At 36.0% G+C, this 27,658-nt stretch overlaps 1 protein-coding gene across 1 annotated transcript; it reads right to left on the minus strand.

The window, feature by feature from the left end:
* Positions 1 to 6,104: 6,104 nt before the first annotated feature.
* On the minus strand, positions 6,105 to 27,142 carry LOC146148641 (ankyrin repeat domain-containing protein 49-like). Its single transcript, XM_083388084.1, has 5 exons — positions 27,117 to 27,142; positions 26,215 to 26,370; positions 25,998 to 26,136; positions 8,381 to 8,477; positions 6,105 to 7,249 (listed from the first exon to the last, which is right to left on the minus strand). Exons 1-5 carry the CDS (start codon positions 27,140 to 27,142, stop codon positions 7,080 to 7,082), a joined length of 588 nt encoding a protein of 195 aa, XP_083244210.1. The 3' UTR covers positions 6,105 to 7,079.
* Positions 27,143 to 27,658: the final 516 nt, after the last annotated feature.

Below are 27,658 nucleotides of genomic sequence, written 5' to 3' on the forward strand. Positions count from 1 at the left end.
GTCGAAAGCTGAGCTTCGTAGCGTTGTAACGAAGAGGTACGTTGACAATGATGTTAGCATTTTGAAAGCAAAGTCACTTGGCCTAAAAATCCTAAATTTAATTAACACGAAATTATTCAGAAGTTGTTTTTTGAAAAAATCAACAGGTTAAAGTTATTGGGCATAAGTCTATGGTGATAAAATACACATCTATCCACAACTATCGTTTCAACGCTTTGTAATTGCTGTGTATATTTCAACAGGTTAGACATGACCACCGTGCTATCTGAACTCCACTAAATCGAAACTAAACAAACTGTCATAGCATTTCAAAGTGCATACTGTCAGGTCGCTTATAGATTTATTGTACATTTACATAATTTAGCATAGCTCGCTTTCAATAAAAAAGCTTACAGCGCAGTAAAAACTGGTCTCGCAAGTAAGGCATGCATCAGTTGACTGTAGTGTTTTATCCAACAGCAGCGTGACACTATATATAGCACAAGAGCGACTGCGATGGAGATTAGCTGAGTCGAATGTCGGCTAGATTTGCCAGAACGGCCACGAAAGGAAATGAGTATCTAGGTGAAATATTTAACACTTTACCAGGCGAACACGCTATAATTACAAGCACAAGCAGACATGCGTCGTTTCTCTACATCATTTCCCTCGTCCCTGGAAAACGAAAAAGGTCTCGAGCAGTTCGTTGGGCCGCGCTTCTTTAAAATCTTCCCAGGATCCGATCACGACCAGCAACCGCAAAACATCGGACATTTGTGCAATATCGATCCAGCACGTATTGGAAATCGTGGTGTTCAATAGAGCGAAAAATGTTCATGAATTCCTTGTCTTGGCGGCAAACGGACAATACCAGGGGTAGCTGATTGTACGACACGATGCAAGTCTGAAATGGTACTTAAAAGGCACAATAAACAACAATGCAAAACACTTTTGAATAGCCTATAATGCAGAAAATTATCGTCTTAAAACGCAGTTCGAATTCCAAATCGCAAAACTGTATTTAGTGCTTAGAGTCTTTTGCTCTAGAATACCAATTAATAGGTGGTAAGGTGCTAATCTCAGAAACGCGAAAACAAATTACATCGCCTAGTCCACATTATATGGGTTCCCTAAAGCAGACATAATAACCTTGGCGCAAAAGGTTATTCTAGAAAGTTACTCTCTGCATGCTAGTAACTTCATGTGGGCTATATGACGGTTATCTCACACCGTCTGAAAGTTAAATGAGGCATCAAAGGCCTTAGCAATCATGGGTTTATAATACCCAGAGCATTTTCGCTTGCAGTCACAAATGAGATAAATCTCGCGTTATGTTGGGAATTGGCAACAAGGTTTGGCCTTCTGCTCTGTTTTCCTTCTTATAAATCATAACGGTTAAGTGACGCAGGAATTTCAGACAAAGTGATCAGGTTATTTTGGGTGAGATATAAAACATCAATCACCACAACACGTGATCAGAGACAATAGCCGCAGTGGCTTTGACACTTTAGAAGTAACCACTTCTGTAAGTGCTGGTTGAGATAGAATCTATCCGTTTATTGGTTTTGAGATTAGATATCACGAGAAGTGTCCAACCTCGATCGTAATATTTTCACCTAGAAACTTTACCAAAAAGGCCATAATTTTGCAACAATAACTATAACAGTCTTGCGTAACTAACAATTTAAAGCATCAAACGATTATTCTCTGCATTACATCTAATCAAACATCAAATTAACCAGCAATAACGCTGGCAAAAACTCGTCAACAAACGTTTCAACAAATCATAACTGATTGGCGTAACTTAAAAATACTTACAAACGAGAAAACTGCGCTAGCAAACCAAATTAATTCATACTTTCTATGCAACCTGACAGTATGCATAAAATTTAAATCAGAAGGATTTATTTGCATGTTCATATCTCAGTTGTGGTCTCCAATGTATATTTCAACAGGTGAGACATGACCACCGTGCTATCTGAACTCCACTAAATCGAAACTAAACAAACTATCATAGCATTTCAAAGTGCATACTGTCAGGTCGCTTATAGATTTATTGTACATTTACATAATTTAGCATAGCTCGCTTTCAATAAAAAAGCTTACAGCGCAGTCAAAACGGGTCTCGCAAGTAAGGCATGCATCAGTTGACTGTAGTGTTTTATCCAACAGCAGCGTGACACTATATATAGCACAAGAGCGACTGCGATGGAGATTAGCTGAGTCGAATGTCGGCTAGATTTGCCAGAACGGCCACGAGAGGAAATGAGTATCTAGGTGAAATATTTAACACTTTACCAGGCGAACACGCTATAATTACAAGCACAAACAGACATGCGTCGTTTCTCTACAGCTGCGAAGAACTTGGATGAAGATGTTTTCAAAGAGTGTTTTAAGTTTAAATCGTGTATGCGCCAACCCTTTTTAAGTCCCCTTTTGTAATACGGCTAGAATGCAACCCAACTTTCTGAAATACGTTATGGACAAGATCGAAAACTTTTAATGTTAATATTCCTAAATGACCTTGAACCAGTCCAATCTGTGGTTGATGGAGGAGCACTACTTCAAAGAATACCATGGATCCCAGTAAACCTAGGCCTTCCATATGTCCTCTTTTAGGAGGATTTGTCCTCTTTTTAAGAAAACTGAATGGTCCTCGGAGGACGCTTAAAAATGTCCAAATGTCCTCTTTTTCGTATTTCGAGTTAGTTGCTTATACTTTTAACACGACTTTTAGGCGAGACGTTGTATTTATTTCCAAAATATACTGTAGCCATGTAACATGCTGAATTGGTTCAAAACAAGTTTTCCAACATATTGCCCTACCAGCCCTAACTTCTTAATTGTTATTGCGTACATTGCGCCAGAAAAATGGTAACAAAACCTCACATCTAAAAAGGCCCATTATTAAAGGAAAGGTGTGAGTTTTGTAGACCTAGCCTATTATATTATCAGTGTTACTGTATGGTAGGCTACGTTTTAATTTCTTACAGAAGCTTGTCTAGAGTCTATAGCAGCGGTTCTTCACCCGGGGGCGCCAAGCAATTATTAGTGGGGCGCGAGCTTTAAGTTGATATTTACATTTTTGGCAATAATTCTAATGGTTTCGTTTGTGTTGTACACCTCTCCTACAGCGCTGTACAAACTTTGACTTTAACATTAAAACTGTAAATATGTTGTCCTTTCTACTTTTGTTAACATTTTTTTAGCACAAAGTCTCTGAGTGCCAATGCATGTGTTCATATAATCGAAGGTATAAGGCCGTATTTAATTACAATTTTGCTAACTTTTTGGTAAACGATTAAAGTTATCCACCGTTCGAACTATTTTTTATCCATATTATATATATGATAACAGGCTAGCAACAGTAGGAATCAAACTTTTTTGTGCGAATCTATAATGTTTTTGCATTATTGCCGTTGTATTATGTGTCTTCAGACCTTTTGTAACACGATAACGCAATGTTTAATTTTTGCGCTTTACATTTTTATGTGCGCTTGACATCGCAGCCTTACAACTGTGGACTAAACGCCCTCACAAGACGTTTGTTAATATCAGCTTGAACACTATCAGTGATATTTAATTGAAAATGCAGAATTGCTTTTCATACGGGGGAATGCAAGGCATAGGAAAGGGCGTCGCGACTGAAAAAAGGTTAAGAACCACTTGTCTATACCATACAGGTGGTTCTCAGCACATGCTTTCATTTTTCTTTATTATTATTCAAATTTGGACAACCATAAACAAAAAAGCTATAAATTATGATGCCGAAGAGGAAATCTCTGTTTAGTGATGAGCTACGATAGGAGTATCCTGGTGTAGAAAAGGACGTCATAATATCGAAGCTGTATGCATTTATTGTGGATATGGCACGTTTTTCTCAAACGTAACAATTCTACTTTCGTTTTACTTGCCGGAAAAAAATGTCCTCTTTTTGGGTGCCGAAAATATGGTAGCCCTAAGTAATCCACACTTACGATTAAATTTGTCAAACGTATTGCGAATATTTTGTGACTAAATATAAGTCAGCTAGGAATCTGGGACACATTCAATTAAATCGTCTACTCACACGAGAAGACACGTGGAAATACTGGAGTAACTGTTGACTTCCTTGGTGACATGCTATGTAGGCCTAACATGCAAAAGAAGGAGTTGGTGAGAAATTAAAACAAACAGGCAAAAACTTTTTAACTTGCTTGGGTCATATTACTCTAAAAGCAAATGTACATTCCTCCATGCCCCGAAAGATGCCGATTTCCTCATTGTTTGAAAGGCTGTTCAGTCATTAAAAAAAAACAATTATAGTTAGAGAATGACAAATTTCTCCTAGTTCTCTTAATTTATCACGCTGACGGAGATGCGGATAGTCCCTAAACAAGTTGTAATTTTGTCCTTCTCCAAAAAGTAGCTCATCCAACACCAAAACTTTGCATATCAAACTAGTAAATTTAAGTGTCAACTCTAAAAATGTATATATTATATGTATATTATTTCTACTCGCAATACTCAGATGCGATACGACGTCACATTTAATCGGTATAGGAAAACCGAAAGCGTTGACTTTATTTGCGAAAAACGATTGGTTCCGTGATTGTGTCTGAACATCCTATCCATCTGCATCATCTTTTAACGATGTCATTGACACCGGGTATACAAAGCAGTAGCCCGCCTTTATATTGGTGATGCCGGTGAAACGTTAGACTAGGGATGTCCAACCCGCGGGCCGCATTGCGGCCCACCACTTATTCTCACTTTCAGTAGCCTTTATTTAAAGCAATGTTTCTACTTTCGACCATCATCGAACCGTGTAGAACGCGGGAGTATTAAATGTAGGTCTAATCTTATATTTTAATGAGACTATAATCCAGGCTAATGTCCCATTTCAACATCAATCGAACACCTGCGTACCCAATGCTGTTGATTTGTGTTTTTGCGGACCGTTTTAAGGAAATTTATGCCGAAAAGGTGTCGTATACACTAGCATGATACGGCATTTATAAACTCAATTTAAGGCCGAGATGCGGGTGTTTTATAAGTTAGGCTAAGTTGTTTTATGACGTCACCCCATTAATTTAATAGGTTTTGCGGCCCATCAAAATTTTTGAAGTGTCAATGCGGCTCTTTTAGCTAAAAGGTTAATCATCCCTTGAAGATAGCTAGCAATTCGACAAAGTGGGTTGAACCTCAAAATTTGCCCCCTACATCCGCTGCTAGAAAATATCATAGTATGTATTGTATGCGAACGTACTTTCAGGTTTAAAAGTGGAAAGATCGAGATTTTGCCAGGAATCCAGAGGACTGGGGATGAAAAAACATCCATGGAACTTTAAAGCCTATTGTAACAGATTTATGAGCAGCTCCACAGAACCTCCTTAACGTGATACGATGTAATTATTAAATGACATAAACAACCGTAAAACGTACGTGCAGAAAGCATCATTTGCAATGTACGTTTGCATGCGGTCAATGCAAGGGAATGTCCTGTAGAAATGTTTTGTAGAAGAAACGTTGGACGATAATCTATAATTGGCGACTGTGGTCCATGTGGTACCTTATAGTTTGTTCTTAAATTTTTGAAAATTAACAGAAGTGATTGCGTAGTTTTCTTTTGTTTTAATTAAATAACTGCAAGTAGTGACGTCATATCATGTGTTATTATTATAACAATTTAATGTTTTGTACTTGTAAGCGTTAGTTTCTATACGAGGTCATTCTTACTAGCCTACGCTAAGTGCAAATTTTACGTCAATCACAGGACTTTTTTTCCTCAGAATTTGGTAATCGCACAGTTTTCAGTGCACTCGCAAACCCCCTAGATGGCCTAGCCTAGAACCTTCATACGGAACCTTAGGGTTAGGAACCACGGGTCTAAATTAAGCCCATAAAATTTTAAAATCACCTCTTTATGGTAAATCACCAACATTTTACGAAACATAGAAGCCAATAATAATTTTAAAACACTAAGCACTTCAAAAGTGAACATGAAGACAACCCCCTAGAGTAGCCCTACCATATGTCCTCTTTTAGGAGGATTTGTTCACTTTTCTCAAGAAAAGTAAATGGTCCTCCGAAAAGGCTCAAAAATGCCCAAATGTCCCCTTTTTTCGCAGTTCGAGTTGGTTACTTATACTTTCAACAAGACTTTTAGGCGAGACGTTCTATTTATTTATAATAAATTAACGTAACCATGAAACATGCTGAATTGCTGGTTTAAAAACGTTTTTCCAACAAATTGCCCTGCTAGCCCTACCTTTTTGATTGTCATTGCAAACATTGCGCCAGAAAAAAAATGTTAAAAATCACGCAATTTTACTTTAGCATTATGGCCCATAATGCTAATGTTGAACGCATTTTGCAGTCACAATGGTGCAAAGAAAGAGACGGCCTATTAGTTGGATCAGTTCCGAGCATCTTGACGGAATTGTATATAATTTCAATGATATTTCGTGTAAACAATTTCACGATATAGTTAAATATGATCATTCCTTATTGGCAAAAGTTAAGGAAACCGCAAAATATTCATGGGCTGAATCTGAAAAATAAATCTGATTTGTTGTTTTTGTATCTGTTTGTGTAACTTTAGCCTGCAACTACCAAGGAAATGTAAAAACATCATCAAACTCAAGCGCAACAATTCTACTTTCGTTTTACTTGCCATTTAAAAGGTCCTCTTTTTCGGTGCTGAAAATATGGTAGCCCTACCACAGGTTCACTGAAGTTAGCTAGGCGAATGGGATTTATTCAATACCCACCAAAACCAAAAACAGAACACTTTTTATGATTTTGCTTACTCAGTTAGCAAAGAAGTAAGCAATATATTAGTTCACAGGGCGCTACTTCTGTAAACCGACAGTTTACAAAATTGTCTAATTACTACTAATTTTAGTAGTTTGGCTTTTTTCGTAATAAATTTCTCAATTTACAACATGTCTACATTGTTATATATATACATATATATATACTATATTTGTGTTTATAGGTTATTAACTGCATTTTTGTGTTTATTCCGTATTTAGTAAATTACCATGTTCTACCGAATAGTTTTTATTTCATAGTACCTTTGTTATGTGAATATATTAAAGTGTTAATTTACATACAATTTATTTGCTAAAAATGTTTAGCTGTGACAACTGAATTCGAAACAAGTTAGAGTTTCTGTTGTAGCGAACGGCAATGTCATGTCCAGTGTCGCCAGCGTTGTTTTTTAGTTCAGGCATCAGTGCTGGACTGCTCAGCAATAGAATAAGAACCTCACGTGTATATTTTTCACCTATAAAACAATGTTATTTTATAAAGTTAAAACAGTATATATTACAAAAACGTCTAATGTATAACAGTATACACATTTGGTGCCAGGCTGATACTTCAATGACTCAGGCAAGGTTGTAAGAACAACAGCGACCAAAAAGTTCAACATGAGCTGTTTCATGGTGAGAAACTTAACAAAATATAATATAATAACTACAACACTGCAAAAAGCATAACTTCTCATTTCAGATCATCACATTCAAAAGCCAAATGGAAACATTAGGCTTTAAGTGCTTAAAAAATAACAATTTTAGACATCCTTGATAATTGCAAACCTAAAAAACACTAGCAATATAGATCACTGTTTGCAGGCAAATACCCTTGGTTATGCCCCTGGACATTTGATGAATCAGAATTTTGTTATGAAAAGCTTACAAAAATATTCTGTAACACAGGGTTGGCAATCTTGAAATGTCTACTAATTTGTGTTTTAAGAAATCTTTAAAAAAATCTATGTTTTTTCCAAAAGTCAAATTTTTTTTTTAAAGTGCATTGTAAAACCAATTATTACCTAGCATACTTGAGACTACTTTATTCCGTCTTTATGAAACATTATTCATTAGTGGGGTTTTGTTATGTGATTTAACAGGGCAAAATCTCTCTTGAGAAATACTATTAAACAACTCAGATGCCCAGCAAATTCTATGCTAATAAACTACCGGTTCAATAAACACAATATTTTACAAACAATACACAGCTGTTTTTTCTATAATAACTACCTATGAAGAAAAGCCATTGGCCCCTTTAAAATCATGAAAAAGCATCTTTTATATATAAATTAGCGGTTCATTTTGTTTATTTCAATCTTACTTCTACATGTGGTATTGTCCAACTGACTGTACAAACCACCACAAATTATAAAAATAACTTGGTGCACATACACCACCAAAACAAATATGCTAAAAATTTAAACACACTTTTGCATCAGTTTTTTATGTTTCCCCATGTTGCTGGTGTGCTTATCAATTTGTATTAAACTGAATATTATAGACTTTTCTTTGAAACATTAGCCAATTTTAGGTGTAATTAATTTTTTTTTTCTATTCATCTTTTTTTAAAAAGCAAGTTAAATTCACAAAGTTTATATACAAACTTGCTGCTGCATGAAGGGGCGTAACATTTCCTTTAGAAATTGCATTTATGTTTGAACCAGCTTTGAGAAGAATTTCAGCTACTCCAATATTATTCCACTAAAGCAAGAAAAAAATAATGGAATAAAGTTGAAAAGGTATTCCAAATAAATAAAATCTTGCCTTGCATATTTAAAAATGTTTTAAATATTTGATTAATTAAACAATAAACAGCTAGTTGGTCGAGGAAGTTGTGTTGCAATATTTCATCAGTAGAAATTTGTGCAGTTTTACTTTTTTCAGAAGGGAGGATCTAGTTTTACTATAATCAGTAAAAGTGTATTTAATGTGCGGCCAGAAAACATACACGATCATTTTTTAGCAGTTTAATTAGTAATTAAGAGGGTTGTAAGTGGAGCAGTTGAGCTATATTTTGCCGTTTTTTGTCACATGTACTGTTATATTTGCCACTTATTTTTTTGTGGAGTGTGATAATAAGAATTACACACAGCCTTTAAATTTGTAAAATAGTGCTACGTTTGTTTGTGTTCCATAGGATAAAAAAGTAAAACTTTAATAGAGGAGTTTTGTGACAGGTACATGTGGGTTTGATCAACCATAATTTATTTAGTCAATCATTAAATAGAAAAATATTTTGAGCATTTTACAAAATGCTTGTCTGGCCCACAGGAAAATTTGTAAAGTATGAAGGGATACACAAATAAATAAAAGTTTACGGTCAGCAACCAAACAAAATTGTAATTAAAGTTTTTCAAACTTTGTTCATGTTCTTAGATTTTATTCATATTTTGAACAGTTAAAGATCTTAAAGAAAAATTAGGATTGTAAAAAATTGAGCGTTCTGTGATTAGAGATGTTTCAAAGATGTGCAAGTATGAAATGTTTGACTAGGTGGAGATGGGTCGATTTTTGGTTTCGCTTGAGTTTATCTCTGTAGAGGCTTTATTTTGCAGCATAAGCCGGTAAAAAAAAGAAAAAGCTATTCCCCATGTATGAGGGTGCTGTGTGCAACGTTTCTGTTTGTCTAATATCCGACTGCGATATTTAACTTTAAATATTAATTTGCGCTATTACTTTAAAATAGGTTTTAAGGTTTTTCAAGCTTGTCGTTTTTGTAGTGGATTCTTTGGAACTCTATGACCCCGTCAACTCTGTCCATTCTATGAACAGCCTGCCGGCTGAATCGCTCATGCTGTCACTTTAATTTCCCGTCGCGTATTGTAATTTTGTTGGTCGTATGGCTGATTTCCTAAGTCGTGTTTTGTGTCGCGTTTTCTAACGAATTAGTAATTACTCACATCTGTCCGATGTAGGCTATATAAGAAATGTTGTAAATCGTTAATTTAGCAGTTCCACTGTTCACTTAGCTGGGGTCAGATCGCTACGTACCGTACACGGAGGTAATTTATTGTATGTATCGTAAGTACCTGTAAGTACTGTTTGTCGTTTGTTTAATTGCAATAAATATTCTTATCATTGTGCTTAAAACCCACATTTTGAAATGAATTTCATTGCGTACTGTTTAATTTCGGCTTTACCTGTAATTTGCGTTTGGTACTTCTAATCTGGTCGCAGCAGTTATTCTTTCAATTTGACCTGTTGATTTATTATCTTCTGACCTCTATAAACCTGTCAATCTCGCTTAGCGATAATCGCTATTTCTTGCTCCCGGCGATAATTGGCTTCGTGCCAGTTGTCCGAGTTCTAATCTGTCTTTCTAAACCACTTTGTAATATCATCATTATTATCTTGTTTTTCTTGAATAATTGATTTTCTGGCGACGCCCTGATCGGCCTCCGGGCGTTGCGTAACGATTAGTTTAGAACGTATATATAAGCCAACGCTCTGACATCTAATTCAGTAGGTTTCTAGAATCGGGCTTTTTGTGGTTAGCGGTCAGCACGTTTGTGTGATGTTATCGTCTGTAAGTAACTTTTAACTTTCGTTAAAATACTATGAGCGTTGGTGTGGTGTTATAATAACTTTCCCATTTAATACATTTGGTTGATTAAGGTTATTCGTGCGGTCTGTAGTATAAACTCTTAGTATCAAGGTAATTTAATGCCCGGATTTTAAGAACTCACTCTGGTTTGGCTAAGGTATTAGTTGTTTCCAATAATTACCTTAGGAAGCCTTAACACTGTGTTCACAAATGATGATTAAAACATTATATATATGGCTATTTCTTCTATTATGTAAATTGCATTAGAAATTTTCTGACTTCCAAAGATTTTTCCGAAGCCCTGTCCATTTTATTTTTAATTTTTATGTTGACAAAATAATCTTTAGGCAACATAGTATTTTGGCCTAAAGTGCTTCTTGGTATTTTTGAGTTAGTATATATTTGGGTATTAAGTTTTAAATTTGAGCACCTCTTTATACAATAAAAAGTGATAAACTTTAAAATGTATCAATAAGCCGCATTTTGCTACTTCACATACAACTAACGTAGAGACATACAATAACACATTGGCTGAAATATTTGTGTTCAACATATTGAATAGGGTCCAAGAAAATTAAATACTTAAGACAAAGTAGAAAACTTAGCAGCTACTTTGTTAACTATGTTTGATGATAGTGTGTAGGTGAGGGATGGTGAACCACTGACACACGGGTCACAAAGTGACCCACAACATATTTTTATTGACCCACTTGTCTCTCTAGAAATACCGAAATAATGTAAAAAACAATTCTTTGTTAGATAGCACTATATATTATTTAAATCAGGGCTACCAAATCTGTGGGTCGTTTAAAAGTGTTTTAGGGGTGACAAGTAGGGCTACATTAACTGCACTTTAACAAATGCGTGCAGAAAATCAGATAACTAATTGTTCATCGCTGTAAAATGTTAAGGGTGGCGATCCTAGGGAAATTAAAATCTTGCAGACTACAAATTCCGAAATCCCTGGTTAAACCATGCTGAAAAGCTTTCTGTTGAACTCCTGTAAACCCATAAAAAAGCTGCAGTATTTGTAAAGTTCATTATTTAGGTTCTTAATTATTAAACTAATATGTTGCATATTAACTTGGCGTGATGCTAAAACCCAATTTTTTTATCAAAAAATGAGTAAGTTGTTTGCTGTACAGAAAAAAAATATCATATTTTCGTACTGCAATATCGGCCAAAGTATCGGCCTACATTTACCGATACCGATATATGTATAAAAGCCAAATATCGGCCACTATTATCGGTAAACCGATATATCTGTCTATCTCTAGTTCTTAATATTCGATTGAATCCATATTTCGAAATTGTCCAAAAAAATTACCAAACCAGACAAGAACACTTAAAACAATGCAGCAGCAAAGTTTCACAAAAAGTTAGCATATAATTAAGTATATAACCCACTTGTGCATTTTGTAAGGATTAAGGTCTGTTTGTGACCCGCGCGATGAAAAAGTTTGCCATCCCTATGCTTCTGAGGTTTCAATTTACACAGTATGTCATCAAAATGATTGTAGCAAATATTATCATATGGAAGCTAATACACAAAGGATATGGGCAAGAAGATGCTTGCATAAATTAGACTGGAGTACATGGTTGCTCGTTTGGATTTTTCATCTATATTTAAATGATTTGGTATGATACTAAATGTAATATTCTATAACCTACATAATATATTTTTGTTTGCGATTACTATTTTTTTAGTTTACGATGATGATAAAAATTGCCCTAATTTTGCATAAATATGACAACTTTATAATTAATATTCTATGTTGTAAAAACTACCAAGTTAAAGTCTTTAAATAATATATGAATTGGTTTTATTACACAACTAAAAAATAAATTGGTTCATCTCGGCAACTCGGACAAGGCTGCTTTGCAACAACATTATGTTATGTCTCACAAAAGTTATTTGTCTAACAAACCATTGCTTCCCGATTGTTTTTATGTGCAGTTTGTTGCCTAACCTACCTATTATCTTTTAGATATAGCAGAAGATAAATGGCACAATAAAGTTCATGCCAGTATTAATATCCCAAAAATGGTTTTACCCGGTATCAAATAATTATGTGTCTTCTCTGTTTTTACTTTTTAATTTTTACATTGTTTTATCTTTAGCTACATGGGCCTCTACCATTTGCCTCATCTTCTTTGTTGCCACCTCTTGCCATCCCTTTGTTTCCTTTTTCATTTTCGCTTTACCAAACACAGCGGGTTGTTGTTTTTCCCAAGACTTGGGCAGTAGGATGGACCAGTTTCCTATAGGCCTACCTATCACTTTTATCTTAGATTTTATGCCTAGTCGCGTAGTTCGTTGCTCTTGGTTCTACTATTATTTTCCCATGACTTTTAAGTTCTACCACCTAGTTTACATGTTTGCATTATTTTGTATTTGTTTTTTCAGAGACTGATGACACCGGATTGGCAAAATATATTACTCTATTAAAAACTGGAACTAATAGATGACTGATGTGTTGGTTTATCTTGTTGGGAAATTTAAATGGGGGACAGATTTAGTTCTATTGAGCAAACATTTTTTATTAATTTTGAAAGTAAAAAAATCAAATAAATAATTGTTTTATGAATGTCTAAGTCTAAGGCATCAAACGCAAGACCCTCAAAGCAAATATATTAACTGTTTTTCGACAGATGGTTTTTAGATTTTCTGTTAAATTTAAAAGTGACACTATAGCTGGAGTCTGAAATTATGTATTGTCATTTTGTTTTGTCTGATACCAAAAGGATATAGTTAGCATAGGCGCCGAACGTGTGTGTGCAGAGCGTTTTTTAACGCCCTGGAATTGGCCGTGCAATTAGTATGCAACTTCACTTCTGTGAGCACTATATTACAGCTAGTGCAATGAACACCGCAAGTAGCACAATCGGGGTTCGCTAACAGTATGCGCGACTTTCCTGAATTACATGGGGAAAGTGTTCATTTGCACCTCTTAATAAACCGAAGTGGCGCTGAAAATACGAAATACCAGGTCGCGTTAACGTAGATCATGCTTAAGCTCATGACAAATTTGTGTTTATTGAAAAATTTTCTGTGATAAAGATGCGTCAAGCCAATTACCGAGGCTGAAATAGACAAGTGTTAACCTATTTCCTAACTTTTTAACGCCGTATAACTCGGTGCTTCATCTACCGTCACAATTCCTACTGTTTAATATGCTGAGACCTTTGGTCACTCAAATCGATAAATAAATAGAATATTCCGAACATAAGCTTATAAACGCCAAACACATATAAAAATCCTCGTTTAATAACACTGGTTCCTCTCGCACAAGTCTCTTTAACTTTAAAAAAATTTGCCCTCGCTTCGCTAGCATATTCTACGCGTATGCTATGGCTGATGTTAAGTTAAGAACACTGCTCAAAGTAGATTGGCACTAGACTTCGTCCTACATCATTTTAATACAGGACAAAGCTCATTTTAATACAGGACAAAGCACGCATTAGCTTTAAGTACAATTAATTCCGACGAAATTACAGGAGACATAACGGTTGTTTTAAACTTAATATACCGCATCGCAAAATTGTTTAGCGAGACCTGCTACGTTTTGTTGGTGATGAGCGGTGGCGCATTGAGGGCCGGGCTGGGAGTTTGGCAACCCCGCTTTTCGCAAGTGATATTATCGTTTGTTGTTCGTTTTTGTCAAGGTTTAACTCACTGTCTAAAGCGGAAATGTTTTTAATGTAATTGGGTTACACGTCTTTAGCTAATGCGAAACCAAAATCAAACGCAAAACGCTGTTTTTTGTGTCTTGTGTGGTCGACCGTAAACGCAGGATGTTTTTTCTCTTTCGCCTTTCGCCTTTCGCCTTTCGTTATTCGTCCAGGTTCGTTGATCAGCAAAAATGTATTCGACGATTGACAACCCTAAGATAAGCCTTCTTCCTTTTTTCTTTCTAATAACCTTGAGTTAGGGTACTGTTTCCCGCTGTTAACTATCTGCGCTAGTATTCGATGTTGGTGTAACAACGGAATTTTTTAAACCAACGCAGATTGTCTTGATAAGGTGTTTTTAAACCAACGCAGATTGTCTTGATAAGGTGGTCTAACTGTGACTGTTTAAAGTCGCCTTTTTTATGTAATGATAGTTACCGCAAAACTATTTTAATATCAAAAGACCACGTGTTTAGTGTGTAATTGACACAACTTATTTTCCTCCAACCGCAGCTTTTATTAGCTGTCTTGGCACACTGCTCGTCGTACATGTTGCGCAAATCGTGGCAGAATAAAACCCGGAAAAACGATCTTCGTTTTGCAGGTGGCAAAATACGTGCTTGAAATTCAGTGTGGGCTCATACATGAAACTTGGGAAACTGTGTGTTGATAGTCAAAACATGATTCTAACCAACCATACATATTCACCGTCTTGGTTTAGTTTTTCGCCTGAAGTTAACGATTGCACACTAAGCTGTTTCAAAGCATGAGTTCGCTTTGCGTCTTTTTAAGGACTGGTTCAGAAAACGCCCTGGGATTTTGAAAGCTTGGCACCTATGATAGTTATGATAGGATTTTTTAGGAATAGTCTTGTTTTAGGAATAGTATTTTCATGCTTAAACCTATTTGCTAACGCCTTTCTTGTTGCTTAAGTATTTTGATTTATTCAGGCTAATTGCATCAAGGTTATTTTTACAGTAATAAAAAAACACTGTAACATCCAGTATTTGATCGGAAAGTGAGCTTTAACGGCTTTTTATTTTGAATAAATGTTTACCAGTGCCACCTTCCCCCATCATAAGGAGATACTTGTAGCTAAGAAGATACATTCAGCTTTGTTATCAAAGTCCATTGAGTGACTGCATAGATGGATAGATCCATGAAGTTTTATAAATCGTTATATTGCTTGGCACATAAATCTGAATAAAAGCTTACTTTTGTGACAAGAGGTATTCTGATTTTATTAGGATCACTACTTATGCGGCCATTTTGTCCATCTCATTTATTTTATTGGCATCAACATGATATTGCTATATATATTTCATTTAATGACATACCGTTTAATTTCGAAAGCTCAAATTAGACCCATACATCATCATCAAACATAGTTAACAAAATATATACATGCAAAGTTTCATACCTTTTCTCATAACTTATTTCAGCCAATGTGTTGTTTGTACAATAGTTGTATGCGAAGTTGCAAAAGGCAGCGTGTTAATACATTTTAAAATTTATCACTTTCTATTGTATCACAAGGTGCTTAAATTTGAAATATAACCAATTACTAATCGAAAGATACCAAGAACCACTTTAGAAATTCCAAATGCTAATAGCATTTCATAACAGGCTTACGCTGTAAAATAAAGCCTCCACAAGCACTCAAGCAGAACCAAAAAAACACCTAGTAGTCAAATATTTTAAAACATCATATCTTTGAAACTGCTCATCACAGAACGTTCAAATTTTTTGCAATATAATTTTTTGATAAGATCTTCAATTTTCTCAAGTATGAAGAAAATCTGAAAACATGGGTTCCGGAACTTAAAATTAAGCATGGAATGACCTGTTAATAAAATTAAATTCTCTGGGCTTGCTACATCAATAACATAACTTAATAAATGACCAAAAAACATGAAACAATTTTGATTAAAGGTGATTTTTGTTCTGTTTAAAAGCATTCACCAGTCTGGCGAGTGGATGTCAATCAGCACTCGCTATTGCAAGTGGACGACACATTTAATAGTAGAGATCGACCGATATCCAGTTTTTGGACCGATACCGATACCCGATACCGTTTTTTTTTATATACCTGGGAAATGTTCAAAACTTGAATTAATTGAAAATAAATTCCTAATAATGTTTTAATTTATATACCTTTATTAATTATTAAACAATTATTTTGCATATTAACTTGGCGTGATGTTAACAACCAAAATGTTTTTGACAAAAAATTGATAAGTTATTTGTTGTACAGGAAAAATTATATCATATTTTTGTACTAAAATATCGGCAAAAGTATCAGCCTACATTTAATGATACCGATATACTGGTAGAAGCCAAATATCGGCCGATATTATTGGTAAACCGATATATCGGTCTATCTCTATTTAATAGTACATTAAACCAGTGTTTCTTAAAGTGGTGAATGGTTCAACCCAGGGTGAATAAAATGTTTGCATGGGTGAACCAACCAAAAGGGGTGAATAAGGGTGAACGAAAGTTCAGGAGCATCCTATAGTCAATAGTAAACAACTTTCTGAAGTAAATCAACTAAAACCTGTTGTTTTTTGGTGTTTTTTTGCTTATTGTAATAGTTAAGTTGGCTTGCACGCAGTGTATGAGTTAGGCCTACCATATGTCGTCTATTTTAGAAGGATTTGTCCCCTTTTCTTAAGAAAACTGAATGGTCCTCCGAGGACGCTTAAAAAGCCCAAATGTCCTCTATTTTCGCATTTCGAGTTAGTTGCTTATACTTGGCGAGAGGTTGTATTTATTTCCAAAAATACTTAAGCCATGAAAGATGCTGAATTGCTGGTTTAAAAAGGGTTTCTAGGGGGTCTCCAAGCAATTTGTAGGGGGGGAGGCGAGCTCTAAGTTAATATTTAATTTTTTTGCTATGATTCTAATGGTATCGTTTTCGTTTTGGTTGTACACCACTCCTACAGCGCTGTACAAACGTTTTTGCCAACTTTAACATTAAAACTACCAAAAAATAATTTGCGAATCTTCTGTTATCTAATTTTGTTTACTTTGTTGAGCACAAAGTCTCTTTGAGTGCCATTCCATGTTTTGATATCAGCGAAGGTATAACGGCCCTATTTAATTATCATTTTTCTAACTTATAGATAAATGATAAAAGTCATCCACCGTTCGAACTATTTTTTATTCATATCTTATATCAGGGTGGTCCAAGGTTGACTGCATCGCGGGCCACAATATTTATCGCATATTCCTTGCGGGCCACATAAAGTAGGCTGCATGCGTGTTTAAAGATGACGTCACAAAGTGACATCGAAAGACATAAGCTCCAGAAACTTGCTTATATCGTTAAACTTGTGCGGAAATAAAATCGAATGTTACGAGACTGGGGAAAATGGTGAACGCGAAGCGCGAAAAATTTGTGACTTGACAAAATTTTTAATTTAGAAGACTGCATTTTATCAACGTAGAATGTTCGCGGAAACCATGTGCGTATCTTACTTAAATTTTAAGAGAGGTCTGGCATAGTACACAATCTCTAAATTACAAAGACGTTATCGTTTCGCGCAAAAAGGTTTTATTAACCAGATCGATTTGGCTGAAATTGCATCTTGGAAGACGCCGTAACGTCACACCTGTAAAACAATGCTTTCTGGCAGCGCAATATATTTTATCGTACACTTTAAAACGCAAATATAACGTATAAGTTCGCAGAACAGCATTTCAGAAAGTTCCATTTACGACGTTCTGCAACTTATCTCAAACCGGTCTAACACTTACCAAAAATAGGCGTTCTTGTCAGCCCCTGGATCCGAATTTGGTAAGCGATAGGAAACTGTTTTATTTAAGGTATAACAGGAAAAATGTGATCATAACCTAACAATTGCAGTATGCTTACTCAGGCGCATAGCGTGACCATTTCAAAGGGGGGTGTCCCACAATTTGAACTTAGGGAATTCCCCTATTTTCCGTCTGACTGTAATGAATAATGACGTCATAAAAAATAAGCAGAAACTCTTAACGTCCAGCAAAAGCGAACACGTGCGTCGTATGAACACCCTTAGCGGGTACGGGCGGAGCCCGTAAAATTTTACGTTTCGTGTATTCTAGACGCTAAAAACGGCGATTATGAGGAGCTTACGGCTCTTTAAATTTGTCTATTTGACGTTAGAAAAGTACAACACTCCGTTGACTCATTCACGACCGATTGGCACGTGATTTCAATTGTGCGCGAAAACTATTAGATTGTGGTGTCAGAACAGGCTCTGTGACGTGTCAATCACAAACTGTTGCACTTCGTTGTCAGCAAAATTAACGCTGCTTATCAACAAATCTGGTGATATTTGTAGTTTAGTTTCGCCGATTGACTGGAAAGTTGCTTCAAAATCGCCCTTTTTAAACTCTGTATATTTAGTGAATTATTCAGCTGAAACTGTACAAAAAGAAAACAAACAAGTAAGATGGCCATTTATTATCAGATAAGCAGGAAGCTATAGTTCGACAACGTTTTAATAATATATCTCCTCAGCGGAAAATGTTATTTAGACGATACATCGTGAAGGGAGGCAGAAGTATATAGGTCATTGATAAAAAATAAAACGATTACACAGCGTGGATTCGAAAGGAGTTAAATGTTAGTAAAGCGATAACAATATTGTTCTAATGGACAGTGTTTTTGAAAGTTTGTCAGTGAAAGTACGGGTTTTATCCAAAAATATGACTTCTCCAGAAAGAAAGAAGCAAAAAGTAAGAAAAATCACATCGTATTTTGACACAAGGAGTGTCAGTGGTCGATTAGAATTGCCAGAAAGGAGCCATGAAAAAGATAAACACAATCGAATCAGCGAGTATAGTGTCACCTCAACAACAATCGTCTGAAACCGGGTCTCCAAATGACATTGGAAATTTTGTTGGAGCTAATATTTCGAGGGAGATAAAGCGGAAACTTTTGTTAAATCCGTGGATGCCAGCCAAAACTTACCTATTCCATAGACTAGAAAGAATGAAAAACAACAAAATCTGTTATGTATCCTTTCATGCATCATGGCTTAAAGCGCATCCTTGGCTTGTTTACAGCGATGTAGTGCAAGGTGCATTTTGCAAACATTGCGTTCTGTTTGCACCGGAAAAGGCAGGAGGGTCATCCCTAAAGCAGCTCGTCAAAACTCCACTACGGAGTGCGGCAAAATATGTAAAAGGGACTACGTTGTTGAATGTTCAAGCGTCAATCGAATATCATAAAACAGCAACCGTAAAAGCGGAGTCATTTCTTCAGGTCTTAGAGAGGGGAGACGTTTTTGGAACAAATGGATAGAGATCAACAACGATTGCTACCTCTAAAAAATAACTTTTTTGTCTCTGTGGTAGAGAGTATAATATTCTGCGACATTCCCCTTCGCGGGCATCGCGATTCTGGTCAGCTAACTGCTCCTGCAAACTTTCGAACTGCAGAAAACGAAGGCAATTTTCGCGCACTTTTAAGATTTCGAACTTCGGCCGGGGACACTTCAGTCACAGATTATTTTGCTCAATCCAATCGGGCTGCCATGTATTACAGTCCACAAATCCAGAATGAAATTATTGATGTTGTCGGCGATGTCATTCGTCAAAAACTAATTGCACGAGTCAAGAAGTCAGTTTAATTTAGCATTTTAGCCGACGAAACTAGCGATGTTTCTGACATCGAGCAACTTTCGCTATATGTTCGATATGTTGATGATGGGGGAGAGATACACAAAGACTTCCTGGGGTTCATGCAAGCAGAAGATTTGACGGGGGACGCACTGAGTAACCTAATTTTAGACAGCTTGAACAGGTGGAATTTAAATTCAGACAATTTGCGTGGTCAAGGTTACGACAGCGCCGCCAATATGTCCGGAAAATTTAATGGCGTACAGGCAATTATTGCACGCAAATATAGTTTACACGCCTGTTCGTTTTACCAATAAAATACATATGCGTTAAAAGGCCTGTTTCAGATTACTTGGGTCGGTGACAGGCGAAATGCCAAATGAAACAACGATAACGAGCGGTGATTAACGGCGATAAGCACCGACCTGATTAGGCGGCCGACGTGTTTTCAATGCCAGGTGCAATGTTTCCGATGTAACATCGCAGCAGTTACGGTTTTATTTTTGTGAACATTGTTTACTGAGATTTCAAAGGGGGGTGTCAAGACTCATAAATAGGGATGTTCAAAGTAGAATACCAAGGTATTCTAGAATAACAGGTTTCGAATCTAGAATAACAAATCCAGAATAGCGAATCCTAGTATATTTTTTATTATTTCGTCACTGGAAAACCAAAGAGACTTATGTCCAATTTTTGATAAAACTGGGTTAAGGTAGTTTTGTAATATTTGGACATAAAGCTGTTTTATGGCACTAAAACATCTTTATTAAGATGCACCCAAAGGGATTTATGTCCGGACATAAGTCTTTTCAAATAACACCTTTCAAGTTTTTTGGAAGGCGGTAGAGCCTTATCGCTAGTTCATGGACATAAGTCTTTGAGAAAAAATAAATTCGCGGACTTAAAGCTTTTTCAAACTGTCAGTTTTCTATAGCTTAGACCTACAGTGATAAATATTTTTCTTGTTTATCACTTTATCAGGTTATATTATAAAGCTGGTATGCATGTGCAGTGCATACTGCATACCTATGAATAAAATAAAGTTTCCTGATTGTTTATTTTTACATTATTAAATTTGAATGGAAAGGGTGTTGAGGTGGTTGTGTGGTGTGTATCAGTAGTGATTTAACTTTTAATGTGAGCGTAATTTTAAATTTAACATGCCTTTTCTTTCCAGAAATTGATAAGGATATTGTTTCTAAAAAAATTAAAGTTAGTTGGAGATTGTAGAATATGAGGATAAAGTTAAGTTCCAGAGTATCGACTGAGGCATGGCAGTTTGACTGTAAAGATGCAAAGCAGGAGGACTGGTGGTCTTTTTCAAAATTTGGATTGAATTGGAAGGACATTAGAGTTTTAGGCACTGTAATTTCAAAAAGAGGAGATAAGTGGATGGTTAAGTGGGATGTTGATGGTAACGAAACAGCAATTGAAACAGATATATTGCTTTTAGAGGATCCTGGAACCTCTGAACAAGACCAGGTAAATTCTACAGTTCAGGATGTTATGTCTGCTTCCAGTGAAACTGAAATGGTAGTAGATAGTTCAGATGATGACAAGGAGTATTTTTCATCATCTGCAAAAGAAATAAGTACTGCTGATATTGAACCTGATGAATCGTCACAGAGTGCAATTGCAACAAGTGAAGATGAGGGTCAATATCACCACAATGAGGAAGTTTATCTCTGCCAGAACAATAATAACATATTCAAAGTTACGTACTTTGAATGTGCTGCCGATTCAGTGGTTCATGGGAAAAAAATATCAGACAAAGAGGGGAAATTTTTTATCACAAAGGTGCTATCTGATTGTTTAAAATGGACAGAGTTTGATCAGGACATGCACTGTGTGGGGGCTTCTCGAGTCTTGAATTATCCAAGAAAATAAACAAAAGCTCCAAGCTTGCAGTGATGGGGACAGAGGCCAGAAAGCCAACAGCGCTGATGTTAAGGAAGAGAAAACGTAATACATCAAATTGGATGAAAAATAAGAACAAAAAGCTTCTCAACAGTGGTGAAACGTATCAAAGGGAGGGTAAAAATGGTGAAACTGTAGTGAGGGATGAACGTAAACTAAAAGGACATTGTGACTGTCGAATGAAATGTCCCCTAAGTTTTCCGATGATGACAGAAATCTCATTCATGAAATTTTTTGGAAACTTTGCGATATTAATTTGCAGCGTTTGTTTATTGTCCAGCATGTGTCATCTGTTAAAAAGGCCAGAACCAGAATACGTAATCAAACCAAATCTGGAACAAGGAGAACCAGGGATTTTACAAGAAAGTTTCATCTCCAAAATCCATCGTTCAACGAAAAAATAACTGATTGCCAGAAGTTCTTCTTGCTCACACTTGATGTTGATGTAAAGCGTATAAAAAATGCCCTGGAAAAGATTTCAGAAACAGGCACACTACAACCGAATATGCGTGGTAAGACAGGGAATCACAATACACTGCCCAAAGACCGCGAGGAAAAGGTTATAAAGCATATACAAAAATGTAAGACAGTCGAATCACATTACGTTAGGAAGGAGACAAAATATGAATACTTACTATTGTAATGAAAATTCTCAAAGAGTAACCTTGATTAATGAAGTTCGTCATTGCAAAAAGAGATCATCACAATCAAAAGCTTTGCCAAAGTTGTACAGCTCAACGGTTGGAATCAAAAAAGATAAATTTAACTGTTTGAAAAAGTTGTGTGATAAGGGTTTGATACCACCACACTGTCATAAATTTTATATCAACTTGCCACTCAAGAAAGATGTGTCAGAATACTGTTGAATTTTACATAGACTCTAGTTTTTTGTTTATTTGTATATATTTGTTCGTTTCGTTGTTGTACGGGTTGTTTGCGCTGAGAATGTTCCTATAGTTAGGTTCCTGAGTTTAAGTTTCATTTTTAGAATTGATTTTTTTAAACTAGACTTCAAAAGTCAGTCAAGTGAAAACTAAGTCTTGTATTTATGTTAGTTTGTTGCAGCCAGAAGTAAAGAAAACAGTTAGTGATGGTGCGGTGAAAAAAGACTTTAGTCCAAACCATGAAAATTTATGGAATTCCGAATGGACTTATGTCCAAAAGGGGCTCAAATAAATGGGGGGGAGCTCCCCCCTACAATTTGCTCGTGTGTATTTTGATGACCATAATATGGTATACTAATATGTTACATATAAATACAATGGCATGTATTCAAGTATAGTTATAAACATAAATGTTTTGTGTAAATTTATTTTTGGCTATATTTTAAAGTGGAAAAATGGACATAAAGCTTTTTGGTTTTCCAGCGACGATTTAACCTTGATTTTGTTTGGGGAATGGATTAATCTTTTTCTACCCTACAGGGCCCACATTCACAGCAATAAATCGCCCAAACAATTTGCTAACATGTGTACATTATAATAAAAAATATTTTGCATTCTTAACAACTGTCATTTAAAGCAGTTGTGTAAGCTGTAATACATGTCCACTGTTCAGGTTGTTGCCAAAACTTATATTTTTGCCAATAGTGAGTACAATGCAACACTGCACACAGAACTCTTTAGCAATTCGGTACAGTTTTTAAAAGCATTGTTGGGTCTTAATGCTTCTTTTTTGACTAATTGATCTGTTATGCAGTCAAATAATGTACTGCAAATAATACAAAGTTACTATTGACATAACAAATACTTGACAATTTACGCTGGGCATAACTGCATAACCTCGCTGAATATTGGCCTAAAGTTGACCTTAAGTAACCCTATAGCGCATTTTCTCGATGGCCAGCACGTGTTACAACGTAATATCACTTTCGCAACTTAACGCATTTAGGGAAATTTGCGAACTACGCACCAGACATTATACGTTAGCCGCTCGCCCAATAACGCTTGATTGACACTTAATTATTAGACGAACGTTATCGCCAGACGCGAAGTAGTTGGTCGCCCGAAAAAGCGCTGACACTGCACTACCAGGTTACATTAAAGCAAGCACTGTAAATTGGTCGCCGCAGCGACATGCCAACTTACCACACGCGTTTGTACATTTAGGCACGACGGTCGGCGGTAAAACATTAAATTATATCGGTTCCAATTACCCGAAATAAACGGCAGAATTGGATTCGATTCCCATCTGGATTCGAATCCAAGGATTCGATATTCTACTTTGAACATCCCTACTCATAAATACCGCCCCACGCTACGCCCCTGTGCTTACTGTTTGTTGGTCACTTAGATTTCTTTGAATAAACCCTCAAAGGTACGCATTGCAATAATTCAACAGTGCTTCGCGGGCCACGAGCAATGATGCCGGGCTTGGGTTTGGACCACCCAGTTTTATATAATTAGATAACAGGCCAGCAACAGGGGACGAAATGTTTTGCGAAAAGCCTCCTGATTTTACAGTTCAGCGCCAATTCAACCAATTAAATCCAATTTTTTTCGCGCTTCGCACGACCGACAATAAACTACACTATTTTTTTAAGTTGTCTCAGTGATATTTAATTAAAAATTCTTTTTTTCGTAGGGGTGCAAGTCATAGGAAAATTACAAAGGGTGTTGCTGCTGAAAAAAGTTGTGGATATGGCACGTATTTCTCAAACGTAACAATTCTATTTTCGTTTACTTGCAGGCCAAAAAATGTCCTCTTTTTCGGTGCTAAAAATATGGTAGCCCTAGTATAAGTACAACAATTTGGTGACTTTGTTTTGTGCTTTTTTAGCTTTATATTCCTGGACTCGAGAAATTGTAGGTTTACAATGGTAGAACTTAGTTTGAGCTGATTTTGATCTTTAGACGAGATAGTTTTATCATATCATGAGACAAGGGTGATTGAAGTCTAGAGATAGATGCTAGGCAGGGGCGTATCCAGAAATCCAAATAGGGGGGGTCCCGAATTTTCAAATTCGGGAATTCCCCGTTTTTTCGTCTGACGTAAATGACGTCATAAAATATTGACAGATGTGACGTCATAAAACAGCGATTGTAATGACGTCATAATTAATAAAAAAATTATCAGAAACAGCCAATTAACGTCCAGCAAAAGCAAACTTTTAGACGCAAAACACAACGTCACACGTACATCGTTGACACTCCTGCCAAGCGCCAGCTGCGAAACCGCTTAGTGTACAATCGTTAACTTTAGGAGAAAAACAAAAACAAGTCCGTGAAATATATGTGATCGATTTTGGTAAATCCATTTACGGGACTACACTAAATTAAAAGCACGTCTTTCGCTACCTGCAATACTAAACGAAGATCGCTTTTCCCCGGTGTTATTTCATTAGCGCAACATCTGCAAAAACGCCACTTCAATAGTTAATCTAGTTCAGTGTTTTTACCCTTTTTAACTGAGTACAAACCTGGCGAGCGAAGCAAGCGCGATTTTTTTGGGGGGGTAAAATGGCATTGTTTAAAATTTCTTGCAAGTTTTTATTGCATTGCCGAAAATAAAAAATATAAGAAATGTTGAATAATATATGTCCAATATTTTTTAATACGTTTTCCGTTTGGCCGCGAGGCACTTGGCAGCCTTCCACGGCACAACGGTAGAGAAACGCTAATCTAGTTCAATAGACAGCATCATAACGTAAAAACCAGACGTAAAAAGAACATTAAAATTTTTTTTTCGAATTTTTCGAAAATTTTTTTTTTTATTTTTATTTTTTAATTTTTTGCACTTGCGTAGTTAAAATACTCAAAAAGTATTTAAAATGGACTCGTGTATAGTTTGTTAAAGAGGCAGCGGGCCCGATTAATTACAGCGACCACTTGATTGACTGTTATTAATTGTCGAACACCCACTTGTTCATCAGCCAACCCCAACGAATAACGAAAGGCGAAAGACAAAAAAATATCCTGCGTTTACGGTCGACCAAACAAGAAACGAAAAAGGCGTTTTGCCTTTGATTTTGGTTTCGCATTAGCAAGACGTGTTGTGTGACCCAATTACACTGAAAAAAACACGCAGCTTCGGACGGTGAGGTAAACCCTGACAAAAACAAACAATAAACGTTAATGTCACTTCCGAAAAGGGGGGAGGTCCGAACCCCCAAACCCCCCCCCCCCCCCCTGGATACGCCACTGATGCTAGGGGTGAACAAAACTAAAAAAGTTTAAGAAGCACTGCATTAAACAGTTGAGACCAGTCAGGCAAGAGCTCTGTATATGCACCAAAATAAAAAAGGAGATTCACTTAATTATAAGAAAACAAAATTGGTAGGCTTAGAATTCAAAAGATGGCATACATTTTGTGCTGATTTGTAGACACTTACATGATTGGCAAGGGTAAATCTCAATTTAAAATCAACCCATGTTTATTTTTGTAAAATATGGTAGTCAAGTGTGTTTAACATTTAAAGCACAACTTGATTTAATTGTACAACTGGTATCTTCCTACTGTCCTAATGTATTATTCCTTACCTTACATGCACAATGCAGTGGAGTCCATTCATCAATAGTTTGAGCATTTATATTTGCTTTATTTGATATCAAGGTACAAGCAACATCTGCATGTCCCTCAGACGAAGCCTTGTGCAAGGCTGTGTATCCTTCATTATCACTTTCAATTTAAATCAAACAAAAATAAATTAAATAACTTGAAACAGTTCCGATTGTCTATAGTTTTAAAGTTACTAACCTGCAATATATTAAGGATGAATCTTGATTTAGAAGAATTTTAATTAAATTTGAATTTCCGAGCCCTGAAGCGGACAAAAATTTTTTAGATAGATCCGTTTTTTGTGTTAAGCTTAAGTTTGTTTCAACATCTTGGTTAGTTTGATTTATCATATTCCTGGAAAAAAACAAACACAGGGATTAAAGAGTGGGCAATGGTGAACAGCTGTGGTTTGCATAAATGGGTAGCCACTATAAAAGAGCCATTGCCTCTGAGCTATCGAATAAGTATAAAGAGCAAATCTCTCCAAAGCTATCAAACACCATCAAATCCATGGCTTCAGCATGAGGCAAATAAAGGAGAACCCTCCGTCTATTATTTGTATCAAAGTATCAGATATGAGAGCATGTTGACTTAACTTTAAGCGTCATGTACATCCAAAATTCCTGAATAAACCCAGAGAGATTTAATCGAAAATTAAACCTCTTGGTTTTTATGGTAGTAACCATCAATACAATGTTAAATTATGCATTTCTGTTAACTTAGGGCGAGTATTTTACCAATGGTCACCCCAATCTAAAGTTCTTATGCTGTTATTTTTATATAGTAATAGTATATGCTTTTTCATTTTTGATAAATAAAAATTTATGAAATTTCTATTGTTCAGAGCGTGCTAATCCAAAAAAATTGAAAGGGCATGGTAAAAGTTTGAGAACAACTGCATTAAGCACATTAAAGAAATTCGTACATTGCTTGAAATAATGGATTTGCACTTTGTAGTGTTAATGGCCTTTATGCTGAAAAACATCCTTGAAACAGAGGAAAACCTTTTAGTATTTGCATAGTAAAAGCTGGAAAGTATATGGTTGGGGGGGGCAATACATTTTCTTCATGTTTGGAAATGAAAGGAATCACACACTTACATTTTTGGGCCTTGAATCGCCCCCATTTTTTACCTTTAGTGGCCTATATGTTTGGGTTGTGAGAAAGAGACCTTCGGAACGGATAATTAGCCACGAACACCACATGTCAATTGAGAATTATTTGAAATTTTGATGAAATAGCAAATCGTACGACAAAAAAAAATTATAAAAAAATTATGCCTAAAAAGGCATTAATAATACTCGTATGATAACAAATAACGTTTCAAGGAAATCATCAGGTTCAAAACACTACGAAGCATTTAAAACAGGGTAAAACAGGTCTAATGTAGAATAATCCTTTTTCTACCTCTAGAAAAGTTTCTAGATAATTAGAAACATATCAGGGACAGTGCAGTGCAATTGTGCAAAGTTCTTAAAATGTAAACTAGCATATTAGCAAAACGTTGTTAGGTATTGCAGCTTAACGCTACACGCCTTAATAATTTCAGGCGGCATGGCTGGTTAAATAAAAACTTTTACACCTGAGTGTTTCCAACATAATCAGAAAGACCTGGCTGATGTTTAAGCATGGAGTACTAATA

The sequence above is a fragment of the Ascidiella aspersa genome, chromosome 4 (genome assembly GCF_963924565.1).
Source record: "Ascidiella aspersa chromosome 4, kaAscAspe10.2, whole genome shotgun sequence".
In the NCBI taxonomy this organism is placed as follows: domain Eukaryota; kingdom Metazoa; phylum Chordata; class Ascidiacea; order Phlebobranchia; family Ascidiidae; genus Ascidiella; species Ascidiella aspersa.

Excerpts from the sequence above, each read along its gene's own strand:
- LOC146148641 (XM_083388084.1), bottom strand. The coding sequence starts at position 27,142 with ATGGGGGCGATTCAAGGCCCAAAAAT. Across the intron at positions 26,371-27,116 it reads GCGATTCAAGGCCCAAAAAT|GAATATGATAAATCAAACTA; the intron begins GTAAGTGTGTGA and ends GTTTTTTTCCAG. Across the intron at positions 8,478-25,997 it reads CACTGCATTGTGCATGTAAG|TGGAATAATATTGGAGTAGC; the intron begins GTAAGGAATAAT and ends TTCTTGCTTTAG.